Below are 14,315 nucleotides of genomic sequence, written 5' to 3' on the forward strand. Positions count from 1 at the left end.
AAATGTAAACAAATGCAAAACATACAACATTAAATAAAACCTTCTTTCCATTATACAGTGTGTCGGTTGGTACATATCTCTTGTGCACAATATCAACAGTCATTCCATCCTGTTTTCATGTTACAATTCATATTACGTATAACTACTATCCGCTTACCATCGTATTGTTATCAAATCGTTATCCACAGCAATTATAAATTCATTTCATCTTTTTTGAGGAAGAATCAACTATTATAAAGCCTAGTTTATGATATCATTCATTTCCAAATAATCAAACACAGAATATCATAAAACGGGGCCCTTCCCAACTGTCTCGCTTAGCGATGGAAATTTTAGGCTGTAGATTGAGGATTATCTGTATATTCCTACATCTTAAAACTTACCTCTTTGGACGCTGGAAAAAAAATGCTTATATATTATATTATATTAAAGAGCAATCTCCAATTTTTATTCACTATTTTTTTTCCTGCTGTAGGCTTCCCCAACCAAAGCTAAAAATTTTAATATACAATTCATGGAGGTGGGTTTTTTTTTTTAATGTAAATTTATCTGATGACCTTGTCAGTTGTATATATTTTACCTCGACCGGTAGGATTTTGAATGAAAAACTCTTTGGGGATTAAGGATTTTTTCCTCCCCTCTAATAAAAATTAAAAGTCACTGAAAAATTAAAAATAATAACGAAAACAGACTCTGCCTTATTCAAATTACAAGGTTGGGAAGGTTTTTCTCAAATCAGATCAGATCTGATGACAATTATATTTCCCTTTCTGCAGGTTTTTGATGGGGAAAGAAGGGCGCATACATTGAATTCACCCCGGACCTATTTTTGCAAGTTTCTTTTCAAACCTAACCAGGGTGTTCAAATCATGATTATTTTTTTTCCTCCCCTCCCAAGGAAGAAAACTACTTGGAGTTTTCTCTTAGGTCATATTCAGGCTCAAAATAATTCTCCATTTTTTTGGATACGATGTTGAGAGAGCCTTGGCATGGCAACCAAAATCCTGCCCATTCAATTCTTTGTTTTAAAAGAAAGTGTTGTGCAGAAGGAACTCTGTGTATGTGTGTGTGTTTCCTTTAAAGCACACAATAAATTATTCCAGTCAAGGTCAAATGGATTAAAAAGAAGGGCAGCTATTATTAAGTTCACAAGGCAGCATCCTGACACAAAGGCCAAGCCAAACAATCCACTTCCCCACCCCCTGTAAACTTTCCCCGAGAGCGAAGTTAGTCTTAAATTCTTTTTTTCTCCTTTTTCCTTGTTTGCCTTCTTCTTCTTCTTCTTCTTCTTCTTCTTCTTCTTCTTCTTCTTCTTCTTCTTCTTCTTCTTCTTCTTCTTCTTCTTCTTCTTCTTCTTCTTCTTCTTCTCCTTCTCCTTCTCCTTCTTCTCCTCCTTCTCCTCCTTCTCCTCCTCCTCCTTTTCTTGTGTTTTTCCCCCTTTCTGTCCATTAAAAGTTTGTTTGGCAAGGATAATTCATGCTTTCTTGAACTGGGCTGAGTACCAGGGGTGACTTTTAAACCCTTCAACCCTGTGGGTTGTGCCCTGAGGAGGAGGAAGACGAACCGCCGACAGGGAGCGGGAGTGGGGCTCCGTTGGCTGTGGAGGAAACTGGGGAAGGGCAAAGTCCGGCTGGGCAGATGAGGGTAGAGGTAGAACAAGGGCGAGGGAGTTCAGAGGAAGACCCAGGCCCATCCCCTCTTCATCCTAGGGCATGCAGGGAGGAACAGAGAAGGGAGCAACGTAGCTTGCATGGCTTATGGGGGAGGGAAGGGCCCTGATACCCTTCATTAGCCACACCTGAGAATGAGAGTTTAAAAGAGATGCCTGCTGAGTGTGGTGTCTGCTGAGAGCAAACATAGTTTATCTTGTGTTGACTTTGGTTATCTGTGTTCCTGATGTCTTCCCAATAGTGTTGAGTTATTCCATTGCCTTCACATCTGGAATTCTTGCTCCTGCCCTGCCGGAATAATGACCTCATTTTGCCTTGTTTGGCCTTTAAGTTAGAGTTTGTGTTGACCATGTTTTGGACTTGATTCTCTGCAGCCGACGGCTGTTCCTGGGAGAGTTTTTTTTCTCCAGCCCAGAAGGTAACCAGGACATTGGGGGCAAAGTTGGAGCTAATAAAGAGACTCCTACGGATTATCTGACTGTGTTGCCTTTGTGCCACACCCCTTTGGGTCATCAGTTTCTTTCCATCCACCCTGAAGGTGTCCTCGTCTTTTCCCAAACAGAACATCTTCCGAAGGTTACCAGTTGCGTCGGCCATGTCCCCACCCACCCACCCTGAGAGAAGACAACAGAAGGACGCCACGAATCCTCCGTCACGAGGTGGGGGGAGTTTTCCATTCATGTCCTCGCCGTGAAGTGAGGACGGAGCCCCCCAAATGTTTTCTTGGTTTGACGTGCAGGGAAGATCCAGCGTCAACAATTTGCTTCATATTTATGACGGTGGCAGAGTCAGCAACTCGTGGGGGACTAACTCAACAGCTGTAGCGATCCGCTTAACAACAATGGCCAAAAGACCGTCGAAGTTCAGAAGGGTCGTAGTTATAATGGTGGCACATCATCCCTTTTCGTGACCTAGAACGATTCACTTAAACAGCCGCCGGGAGGAAAGCGAAACTCGCTTAACATCCCGTTTAGCAATGGAAATGTGAGGGTGGGGGGCTCCGTTTTAGTCGTAACTTGAGGACCACCTGTTATAATAAAACCTGGACAAAATCAGGGATCAGAGGCGGAAGGCAAATGAAAGGAACTGAAGTGGCCTGCTCGAATTTCCTGCCGCGATAAAGGGACGGCGATAAGGGGGCTTTGCCCTATTTGGCTGCCATTTTTGGGGCGGGGGGGAGGAGGAAGGAAACAAATGGGGAGGAAGGAAGGAAAAAAAAGAAAAAGAAAAGATAATTATCTTTGTAGGGTCCCTTTTAGCATTTCCCTTTCTTTATGCGATTTGGCACTCTCCTGCCCTGGCGAGGAAGCGGGTGGGGGAAAGGGGTGAGTGGGATATTTAAACAAACCAAAAAAAATAATAATAACGATAGGAAAATAAGGAAAGGGAGGCTAAGAATTTAAGCGTCAAATGTTTTTTTTTTTTTTCCTGATGATAGGGTGTCGTGTTTGGGAAGCAATTAAGCCACGCTGCCTCTGTGTGATACGCAACCAAGAGGACAGAATGAGAGGTGGGGGAAAAAAAACAACAACCCCGGCCATTGTGGGATAAGAATATTTGATTTTCTTTACAAATGTCTTTTTTTTTTTTGGAATCAAAATAAGAATAAACACCTAAGAAGGTCAGAAAAGTATGCGGCTTTTCCGTTTCCTTCCTCCCACGCTGGGTTCATTTTTTTTCGTAGGAACCCGCCACGTCGGACGTGGTCTGCCTTAGAAGGGACATTCAGCAGACTTCTTGAGAGGTGGGGGGAGGTGGGGGGGAAATCCCAATTTGATTGGGGGTCCCTGGTGCTCTCTGAGCTTGTTTCCTTCCGGGCAGACGTCTCGTGACCCAGCTAGGTATTGTCATCAGTGCTAGAAGGGAGTGCTGTTTGCTCTCTGTTCATAGACTTGTGGTTTGCCCTGTCAGCATTGGTGGGAGGCTTCTTGGTGGTTCCTTGAATCAGGTTGTTCTTTACTGCTAGCTATTGTAGCAAGGACCTACCAAAAATGCTCCTACTCCCTTCTAGAACTGATGATATTACCTAGCTGGGTCGTGAAATGTCTGCAAGAAATACAACCAAGCTCAGAGAACACCAAGGAGCTCACAGTCCTCTTCCTTCCTTTCTCCATCACTTTAAAAACCCCACTCCTTTCTAGCACCGATGTTGTTACCTAGCTGGGTCATGAAATGTATGCAAGAAAATAGACAAACTCAGAGAGCAGTAAGGACCCTACTGTTCTTCCTCCTCCTCCTCCTCCTCCTCCTCCTCCTCCTCCCCTCCTCCTCCTCCTCCTCCTCCTCCTCCTCCTCCTCTTCCTCTTCTTCTTCTTCTTCTTCTTCTTCTTCTTCTTCTTCTTCTTCTTCTTCTTCTTCTTCTTCTTCTTCTTCTTCTTCTTCTTCTTCTTCTTCTTCTTCTTCTTCTTCTTCTTCTTCTTCTTCTTCTTCTTCTTCCTTCTTCCTTCTCTTCCTCCCAAACGCCATTCCCTTCTAGCACTGATGATACTACCTAGCCAGGTCATGAAATGTCTTCAAGAAGACAACCAAGCTCAAAGAGCAACAACAACTGTGGTTTACTTTTTTTATTTTGTGAATGCCACTCAAGGTGAAAATCAGGATGGAGGGAATGTCGACATCACACTTCCTAGTTTTGCAAACTGAGCATGTAAGTAGTATCTGAAGCAGGGCTAAGCAAACTTCCAGTATTGTGTGAGCTTCTTCCCAACCCCGTTTTCCATAATTGCTGATGTTATCTCAAAAAACAATTTAGGGATGGTTAGTTGGGATCTTTGCCACAATACTTCTGTCGCATCTTTCAGAGGGATTGTTCAATTAGCGCAATTAAAATACCAACCAAGGTCTTGCCTCAGGCCTTCAAAATTATAGCAATCGGGATCTGCAGAGTTTCACATCTCTAGACATCTTGTTCACGAGGTGTTGGAATTCATTGTTGGAATGTATTTCTCTGCAACAACTACAGTAGTATTCACCCAGTAGATGGCAGGGTTTACAAGTTTGGACCCCTGGCATATACTCTATGTTTTTTTGTTCTAAGCAGAGTTTCCTGTTACAGTAAAAACAGTTGAGCAGTAAAGCACATGGTGACTGTGCTCTTTGTAAGCTCTGGGCTGCTACATAGAATTTCTAACACAAAACATTCGACCCTTTGAGCTACAAATAGTCTCTTCTAATGTGTGAATGGCTAACACGAACACCTCAATAGCAAGAGCCAGACAGGAGGACTTCAGACATCTAAAGCAACGCCTGACAAGTTGCTGTGACGAGTTCCTGGCCCCAATGATCTGTTCTGGTGGTGCAACGGTCCAAAATAAATCACCAGCATGTTTGTATCTTGGAACGGAACAGGTTTCAATTTGGGAGGGGGGAAAAGAGAAGAAACGGGTCTCACCTTCCAAACTAGGCGGCAGGTTTCCAGCAGACAAAGTTCCTTCTTTCATATACATCAGCAGTTCTTCTCCTGGCTCTATTTCTCTGATAACTTTATAATAAATCTACATGTCAACGACAAGGGATAGAAGGATGGAGGGGGAAAGGGGGAGAGAGAAATTAAACACGGAGCTACTTGGGTGTCAAAGGTTATTTGAAACGAAAAAAGGGGGCAATTTGATTCGATGGTGGAGAGCAATCATTTGATATTGTCCCAGGCGGTTCTCGTGGAGATGACGGCCGTATTGGAGAAGGTTCCACCATTGTATGTGTGGTATGTTCGACTGTACATTTAAGAGGGAAAATTCTGGTCCTGGCTGCCTCGGTTTTCCTCAGTGTTTTCTGACTGGTGCAGCCTTTTCTGGAGATATCCCTACTCTGGGGATCCTCAAACTTGATAGCTTGAAATGGACAAGAGTTGAGTAACCCTTGTATATTTCCAAACAGACATTGCTAAATTGCCTGACAGAGGCTGGTGGACCTCCAGAAGTTCATCAGAAGTTTGTTAGAGTAGGGCAAGGGTCTTCAAACTTGGCCAGTTTAAGACTTGTGGGACTTCAACTCCCAGAATTCCTGAGCTAACGTGACTGGATGAGGAATTCTGGGAACTGAAGTCCAAAAATCTTTCCTTCCTTCCTTTTTCTCCTTCCTTCCCTTTTTTCCTCCCTCCCTCCCGCCCCTTCTTTCTGTATTTTACCCAACTGTGCCTTCACAGATAAACCTTCCTAACAGAGGAGAATATTCCAAGAAAGTTATTCTAAAGTTATCCCACCAATGAATTTTCTTGAATTTCTCCCACCAATCCGCTTAGAAACCCCAGACCACTCAACTTCACTCTCCGAGTTGTCTCCTCTTTCTTCTTCCCTTATGTCAGCTCACACTAAAATCATCCCCAACTACAAATCCCATCACTATTGGGAAGTCATGTATTTGAAAGGCAGCCCTTTAAGCCTCAAAACCTAGACCCTTCCTCTTCTCCGAACGGGCCATGAAATTTCATCATTTTCTTTCTTTCTTTTTTTGGGGGGGTTGACTTTGCCTCCAATCTGGTTTTAGGCAAATTTCGGCCGCGTCTGAATGCTGCCATACACATATTTCACTTTAAAGAAAGATTCATTCAGGGTTTAATATATACCATCCTGCAGCAAACAGAAAGAACAGTATTCCATTTAACTCCCGCCCCCCCTCACTCCGTTATGGGCACAAAACTATTATTGTTTCTTTCCTGACTTCTGTTTACTTTTTTTATTTTCCCCCCCTTCTTCTTTTAAGCCAATACATTCTTCTGCCACATCTTTACCTGATACAGCCAAACAGTCTGTCAAACGTTAACTTAATAGATGGAAAAATCTGGCTGGTGAACTTAAAAAGTTTTTTTTAAAAAAAACCTCTCACAAAAAAACTCTTACTGGTGACATTTTATATATATATATATTATTTTTTCTTTGGGGGGAAAGCCTGAATTTTGGGGGTTCCCCCACTAGAGGGCAGAGCTGACTGATTAAAACGGAATTTGAGGCTGAAGTTACTGAAATAGACAGAAGGATTTAAAAAAAAAAGAATTTCTAATGAGTAGAGGGAAAGGATGAGGAGGAAGAGGAGGAAGAAGAGGGGGAGGAAGAGGAGGAAGAAGAGGAGGAGGAAGAGGAGGAAGAAGAGGAGGAAGAAGAGGAGGAGGAGGAGAAGAGGAGGAGGAATAGTGGAAGAGGAGGAGGAGGAAGAAGAGGAGGAGGAAGAGGAAGAGGAGGAGGAGGAGGAAGAGGACGAGGAATAGTGGAGGAGGAGGAGGAGGAGGAAAAGAAGAAGGAGGAGGAGGAGGAGAAGAAGAAGAAGAAGAAGAAGAAGAAGAAGAAGAAGAAGAAGAAGAAGAAGAAGAAGAAGAAGAAGAAGAAGAAGAAGAAGAAGAAGAAGAAGAAGAAGATATCTATATCTATCAATCTCTATCTCTATCTCTATCTCTATCTCTATCTCTATCTCTATCTCTATCTCTGTCTATCTATCTATCTATCTATCTATCTATCTATCTATCTATCTATCTATCTATCTATCTATCTATCTTCTTAAATTTATTTCCCAAAAGAGGTCTTCCTTTAAAGGAAGCAGACTTATAAACTAATTTTCTACCCCTGTTCATAAAGCATGGTTCACATTTAACCACGCCTTAACCAGTAAATTGTGGTTAAGCAAAGCAGGATGTAGCCGAGTGGGTGAATTGTGCCTGTGTGTTTGGGCCCAGGGGGAGGATATGTATGCCCAAAAGTCCGTACCTGGTCATTAATGGGACACACCACTAAGTTTTGTTCTTCGCTCGAGCGAGCGACCCGGATATATTTCAACCAGTTCCCGTTGGATGTGAGGTTTCCATCCATGCAGAACTTGCTGAGGTCCTCGCCAATCTGCAAGAGAGGATCGAGGGAGGTTGAGACGAAAGCAATCCAGAAAGAAGGGATTGTGGCAGGATAGAAAGACGGGGGGCGGGGAGAGAGAGAGAGGAAGAGGAGGAGGAGGAGGAGGAGGAGGAGGAGGAGGAGGAGGAGGAGGAGAGATAATGAATTAAATTGTCCAGGAAGGTCCATGGCAGGAACATCACAAATTTCTGTCCATCCAACGAACCTAGGAGGACCTAAGACCTCAAGATCTTCTATGGAGCATCTCACCAACCCCATCCAAGGTGAGACCGCAGGCTGGGAGAAAACCAAGAGGCTTTGCTCGACCTCCCCTCCCAAACGAGAGCCCTCCCCTCCCCGTGCTCGTTCCTGCACTCGGGAAAGGTCACCGGTGTCACCAAAAGCAGTGATTGATCAGGGGGGCGGACTAGATGACCTCCAAAGTCCCTTACGACCTCATTATTCTACTATACTTCTAAGCCTGGGCTTGGTAGGGCCCAAGGGATCATCCCAAAACTATACGCCAACTACAAGAGAAACCAGGGTTATTATGTTCGAGTTAGGGCAGCCATATTAAATCTATTTAATACAGCGGCACTCGGAATAAATCAGTTCCGGGGGGCGCGAGGAGTAGCAAAAATGAGGAGTAGCCAAAATGAGGAGTAGCCAAAATGAGGAGTAGCAAACACATTTTTCCCCCTAAGGAATAACGTCTTGAGACAAAAGGCAGCTGCAACCGACAATTCTAGCTGGTGCGTCGAGTACCGAACGAAAGACGAGTACCGGGTCAAAAGGTTCGCATCAAAATGCGTTGAGTACCAGATTCTGGGAATTTCTGTTCTTTTTTTATTTATTTATTTATTTATCATTAATGGCACATTAAAATATTGGACGCAGCGCGACCGTCCTGGCATTATCTTTGCCATACATACTAAGGTATGAAATAAGTAACTTATATGCATTGCTACTTTTATACAATTATCCTATCCGGTATATACATTTATCAAGGCAGCACGATCTCTTCTGTCTTGCTACTTTTTGAGATTCGGGGAATTTCAAAGCAGTTGCGGCCCAAGAAAACCAGTCAATCCCTAACGCCGACAGTGCAAATGCCAAAATTTCCCATCTTTTTTGAAGTTCCTCTTTTATTTTCAACCGAGCAGGGTGTGTGTGTGTGTCTGTGTGTCTGTGTGTGTCCCTCCTTTTCCATTTCTGCCTTTGCAAACTTTCGCATGCCTCTCTGCCTTCACCTCCCTTTATTAGCAGTTTATTAGCCTAAAAACTGAAATGTAAACTCTCTTTTTTTCTTTTTCTTTCCGTGCTTGGAAAAGTGGTTTTTTGTTTTCCCTAGGCAGAGACAATCACTTCCTAATTTCCCCCCACCCCCTCTCCCCATTTGCTTCTAAAATGGGGTTTGGGGGCATGTCCAAATTCGCTGGAGGAAACGGGGAATTTTAGCCCTCAGAATCATATCAAGGGAAGCTTCCCGCCCTCCCGAGGTCATCCAATCCACCCCCCGCCGTTCCCCGTCCCTCTCAGGAGAGGAATCCAGATGAGGGCATTATACAGCCAAGACGCCCCCAACCCTTTTTAAAGAAATTTGGTTCACTGTTCCCTATCTTACTTTTTAGGAGATGATTATTATTTTTTTCCAAATTTTTAATATTCAAGTTTGTCCCTTGCCAGGATAAAACGGGTAGCAGGATAAAAACAGTCAGGGGTTTCCTGTTGATTGAAAGAGAATAACGAGGAGTTTATTTATTTCACGCAAACCTTGCCAGCCGTGGAGGCGAAATGCAAAGGGAGAAATTGCCCCCCCAAGTGCCAAAAATTACCCCCCCCCTCTAAAAAGACAGCCACTATCCACAGAGTAGTGTGTGTCTTGTGGCTGTTGCTGTTGCAACAACTTGCTCGGTTTCTGGGGAGCAGATGTTATCAGAAAGCAGATGTTGGCTGCAGGTTGACTTCTCCTTCTCCGCCGGCTGGCTAGGAAACCTTCCCATCTGGGCTTTTGGCCTCCATAAATTTTTATAGCTTTCCGAGGATACATCAGTCATAGGTTTTATGAGGCTTCGCAGCTCCGCTCAGGCCGATACAAAAATACCCAGGGGTTGGTGGGCTCCCCCTGCCCCCCTTTTCTCCAAAGGTGGGTTTTTGGACGCGGCTTCTGAAGGATTCTAGTTTACCCCAAACCTGGTTAAAGACAGACAGACTCAAAGCAATGTCTGGTTCTTTTTTTTTTTTTTTTTGTTACAGGCATCTGAGTTTAGAGATACGAAATGAGGTTTGCGGGGTAAAAGGTTTGTAGCTGTAAGCTATGCCCAGAGTGAGTTAGCAGGTGGTTAGCAAGTAACATCCCATAGGATAGGAAAGGAAAGGAAAAAGAACAGAATAGAATATAGAATAGAATGGAATAGAAATGAATAGAACATAGAAGAGAATATAGAAGAGAAGAGAAAAGAGAAGAGAAGAGAAAAGAGAAGAGAAATAGAATAGAATAGAATAGAATAGAATAGAATAATGAATAGAATAGAATAGAATAGAATATAGAACAGAATAGAATAGAATAGAATATAGAAGAGAAGAGAAAAGAGAAGAGAAAATAGAATAGAATATAGAACAGAATAGAAATGAATAGAAAATAGAACAGAAATGAATAGAATATAGAATAGAAATGAATTGAATATAGAAGAAAAGAGAAAAGAAAATATAGAACAGAATAGAAATGAATAGAATAGAGAAGAGAAATGAATAGAATAGAGAAGAGAAGATAAAATAGAAGAGAATATAGACTAGAATAGAATAGAATTGCGCTTAGACTTATATACCGCTTTATAGTGCTTTTATCAGCCCTCTCTAAGCGGTTTTACAGAGTCAGCCTCTTGCCCACAACCGTCTAGGGCCTCATTTTACCCATCTTGGAAGAAAGGACAGAAGGCGGAGCCAACCTTGACCTTGGTGAGAACTGAACTGCTGGCAGTGGGCAGAGTCAGCCTGCAATCCTGCAATCTAACCACCGCGCCTCCATGCAGCTTTACAATCCCTTTTTGCCGTGCCGGTGGTTAAGCCACTGCAGTCGTTAGAGGAATCACAGAGTCGTTAAATGAATCTGGCTTCTCTCCCGCGTCCCCCTCTTTGTGACTTGACTCCTCAGAAAATAACCAGGAAGGCCATAAAATAGCCACCACCGATGCCACAACCACCCCTTAAAAATACAAGCTGGGGTTGCCAGTTCTGATCACGTGAGACTCGGGGGGGGATGCTGCGATGGACGTAAGCACGAGGACCGGTCGTAAATCCCTTTTTTTCCCCAGTGTCGCGTGAGTTCAAACCATCGTTAAACGAATATTTTTAAGTGGAAGGCTCCCTATATGATTGGGGGGAGAAAAATAATTCCTCGTTGGGAACAGGGCGACGAAAGGCAGCGGCTTCTTCGCGGTATATCCCAGACGAAAAGCAACTGGGGAGGGGGGTGCGTGCAAATTCCTCTCCCCCCTGCCCATTGTCTCCATCGCCCCGTGGCCTCACGTGAACTGCCCCCTCCCTCCTCATCCTCCCCACCCCAGGGTGGTTTTGTGCAAGAACGCACAAATCTCCTCTTTTAACGGCCGCTGCTCAATCTCCCCCCCAAAAATAGGGGTGACTTGAAAAGCCGGAAATATTCGGATAAACTTGTCGGCCGTGGAAAAGCAAGAAAAAAAAGGGGCATTTTATCCATTCCTGGGTGGAAAGAGAAGGCAGGAAAAAGAAGGAAAAAAAAAAGAGGAGTGGGAGGAAGTGGGGAAAAGAGGTGGAAGGGGAGAGAAAGACCCCCCTTAGCCCGCCGTGGGGTTGCTGGACGGGGTCCAATGCAAACTCGCCTTGGCATGGGGGGGGGCACCCCCCTCCCCGAAAAACCTAAGAAGTAAAGAGAGGGAGGGTGCCTAATGAAGAATCTTTCCCTGGAAGGGCCTGAAGTGTTTCTGATTTATTTCTCAGAAGGCCGGCCTGACGTCCTTCTGGAGGCTTGGATTCTGAGGGGCGACAGGGCTTGCGGGGTGGGGTTCCGACAATGGGGGCTTTGTGTGCGAGGGGAGAGAGAGCGAGGGGAGCGCAAACACCCCCCCCCCAATTGGGAAAAAAAAGGGAGGGGGCTGTCTTTACCTGACAGGCAATTGAAGCCAGTCTGGCATTGCAAATTATTGTTTATTTATTTTTTACTTTCCGCCAGCCTAACGAGAGCTTTGGAGGAGTTCTTCTTCTTCTTCTTCTTCTTCTTCTTCTTCTTCTTCTTCTTCTTCTTCTTCTTCTTCTTCTTCTTCTTCTTCTTCTTCTTCTTCTTCTATCCTCCTCCTCCTCCTCCATTCCTCATCCTCTTCCTCCTCTTCCTTCTCTCCCTCTGTCTCTCTCTATTTCTCTTTTTCTCTTTCTCTCTCCCTCCTGTCTTTTCTTCTTTCTCTCTCCTCTTCTCTCTTTTCCTCTCCCTCACTTTCTTTCTCCCTCCTCCTCTCTTTCTCTCTCTCTCCTCTTCTTTCTCTCTTTCGTTCTCCCTCTGTCTTTTCTTCTCTCTTTTTCTCTTTCTCTTTTTTCTTTGTCTCTCTTCTCTCTCTTTTGTCTTTCTCTTTTCTTCTCTCTCTCTTTTTCCCTCTCTTTCTCTCTCCCCTCTCTCTTTCTCTCTCTCCCCTTCTTCTTCTTCTTCTTCTTCTTCTTCTTCTTCTTCTTCTTCTTCTTCTTCTTCTTCTTCTTCTTCTTCTTCTTCTTCTTCTTCTTCTTCTTCTTCTTCTTCTTCTTCTTCTTCCTCCTCCTCCTCCTCCTCCTCCTCCTCCTTCTCCTCCTCCTCTTCTTCTTGCATTTTTATTTTTAAAGGGGAGGGGGGGAATAAAAATTAATTTAAATTTTGCTCTCTCTCTTTTTTTGGCATTTTTATTTTATTTTTAAAAGGGGGAGGGGAGGAAAAAATATATAAATAAAATGATGCCCCCTCTGGCCGGGCTCCAGGATCCCAAGGCCCAGACCGACGAACCAATTCACACTTTATTTTTTTATTTTTTTAAAAAAAGGAGTTGACCCTTGGGGGTTACTTCAACTTTGGACTTGCACAATGGAGCCCCGATGGCCGAAATGGAAGGCAGGACGGGCAGGCGAGGGAAGGACGAGAAAGGATGAGATGACAAGCAGAGAGGGTGCCAACTGGTCGATCCTCCCGAGTTTTCCGAACGATGAGGGGGCGAGGCAGGACGAGAAGAATGGAAAGACTGGGGAAGGGGGGTGTGTGTGGAAAAAAACAAAGCCCACAACGAAACACCAAATGACAACGCAGTCGTGGGTCATTATTATCCCACCCTTCAGCTTTCTGCTGACTACAGAATCAGATTGTCCCGAACAATCCCGAGCTGCGTTGTCCCCACGCACTCATCGGGCCGCATAAAAGACGATCTGTCTCGCTCAATGGGACATTGTGAATCAAGACACTGCCCGGATTGTTGACGCTGGATCTTCCCTGCACGTCAAACCAAGAAAACATTTGGGGGGGCCCCCTCCCGTCTTCCCTTCGTGGGGAGGACATGAATGGAAAACTCCTTCCGACGGAGGATTCGTGGCGTCCTTCTGTTGTCTTCTCTCGGGGTGGGTGGGTGGGGACATGGCCAACGCAACTGGTAACCTTCGGAAGATGTTCTGTTCGGGAAAAGACAAGGACATCTTCGGGGTGGATGGAAAGAAACTGATGACCCAAAGGGGTGTGGCACAAAGGCAACACAGTCAGATAATCCATCGGAGTCTCTTTATTAGCTCCAACTTTGCCCCCAATGTCCTGGTTACCTTCTGGGTTGGAGAAAAAAAACTCTCCCAGGAACAGCCGTCGGCTGCAGAGAATCAAGTCCAAAACATGGTCAACACAAACTCTAACTTAAAGGCCAAACAAGGCAAAAATTAGATTATTATTCCGGCAGGGCAGGATCAAGAATTCCAGATGTGAAGGCACGGCAGTAACTTAACATGGATGGGAGGATGCCAGGAACGCAGATAAGCAAAGTCAACACAAGATAAACTCACATTTGTTCCCAGCAGACACCGCACTCAGCTTGCATCTTTTTTTAAACTCTCATTCCCAGGTGTGGCTAATGAAGGGTATCAGGGCCCTTTCCTTCCCCATAAGCCATGCAAGCTACGTTGCTCTCTTCTCCGTTCCTCCCTGCTTGCCCGAGGATGAAGAGTGGGTGGGCCTCAGTCTTTCTCTGAACTCCCTCTCCCTTGCTCTACCTCTCCCTTGCTCTACCTCTCCCTTGCTCTGCCCAGCCGGACTTTGCCCTTCCCCAGTTTCCTCCACAGCCAACGGAGCCACACTCCCGCTCCTGTCAGCCGCTCGTCTTCCTCCTCGGATTCAGACTCCGACAAGGACATGACAGAAACGGAGAACTGAGGACCTCTATGTAGCTACTGGAAGATGACCGCCCTTGGCACCGCCAATGTGGCCTTCAAGGACGTGACTTGGGGTCTCTCACATGGGCTGGTCTTTCTGACCACCACGGGTGGCATTCCAAGCTCTAAGGGTGGGCAGATGTCTTGAGGGAAGGATGCAATAGCAACAGGGCCTTCTAGCTTTCGGAGGTCCTGGGCCAGAGGTGGTCTTCAGCCGGTTCTGATCAGTTCTGGAGAACCGGTAGTGGAAATTTTGAGTTGTTTGGAGAACCGGCCAATCCCACCTCTGACTGGCCCCCCCGCCAACCCCATCTCTCTCTGGATGGAAACGAATCCAGGAGAGAAGCTACCTGGAATTAAGGAGGAATTTCCTAACACGGAGGACAATTAACCCATGGAACCGCTTCCCACCAGAAGTTGTGGCTGCTCC

The 14,315-nt window shown here is 45.0% G+C and overlaps 1 protein-coding gene across 4 annotated transcripts in view; it reads right to left on the reverse strand.

Annotated features, from left to right (window-relative positions):
- Positions 1 to 14,315, reverse strand: part of PRDM16 (PR/SET domain 16) — a 233,027-nt gene that overhangs the window by 17,976 nt on the left and 200,736 nt on the right. For all 4 annotated transcript variants that reach the window (XM_087915002.1, XM_087915003.1, XM_087915000.1 and 1 more), the window contains exons 4-5: positions 7,367 to 7,495; positions 5,062 to 5,164 (exon numbers count right to left, since the gene is read on the reverse strand). In XM_087915002.1, the coding sequence (XP_087771128.1) occupies positions 5,062 to 5,164; positions 7,367 to 7,495 (232 nt within the window). The remainder of the gene's footprint in view (positions 1 to 5,061; positions 5,165 to 7,366; positions 7,496 to 14,315) is intronic.

The sequence above is a fragment of the Pseudonaja textilis genome, chromosome 18 (assembly GCF_049901715.1).
Source record: "Pseudonaja textilis isolate UNSWEBS1 chromosome 18, rPseTex1.2, whole genome shotgun sequence".
NCBI lineage: Eukaryota > Metazoa > Chordata > Lepidosauria > Squamata > Elapidae > Pseudonaja > Pseudonaja textilis.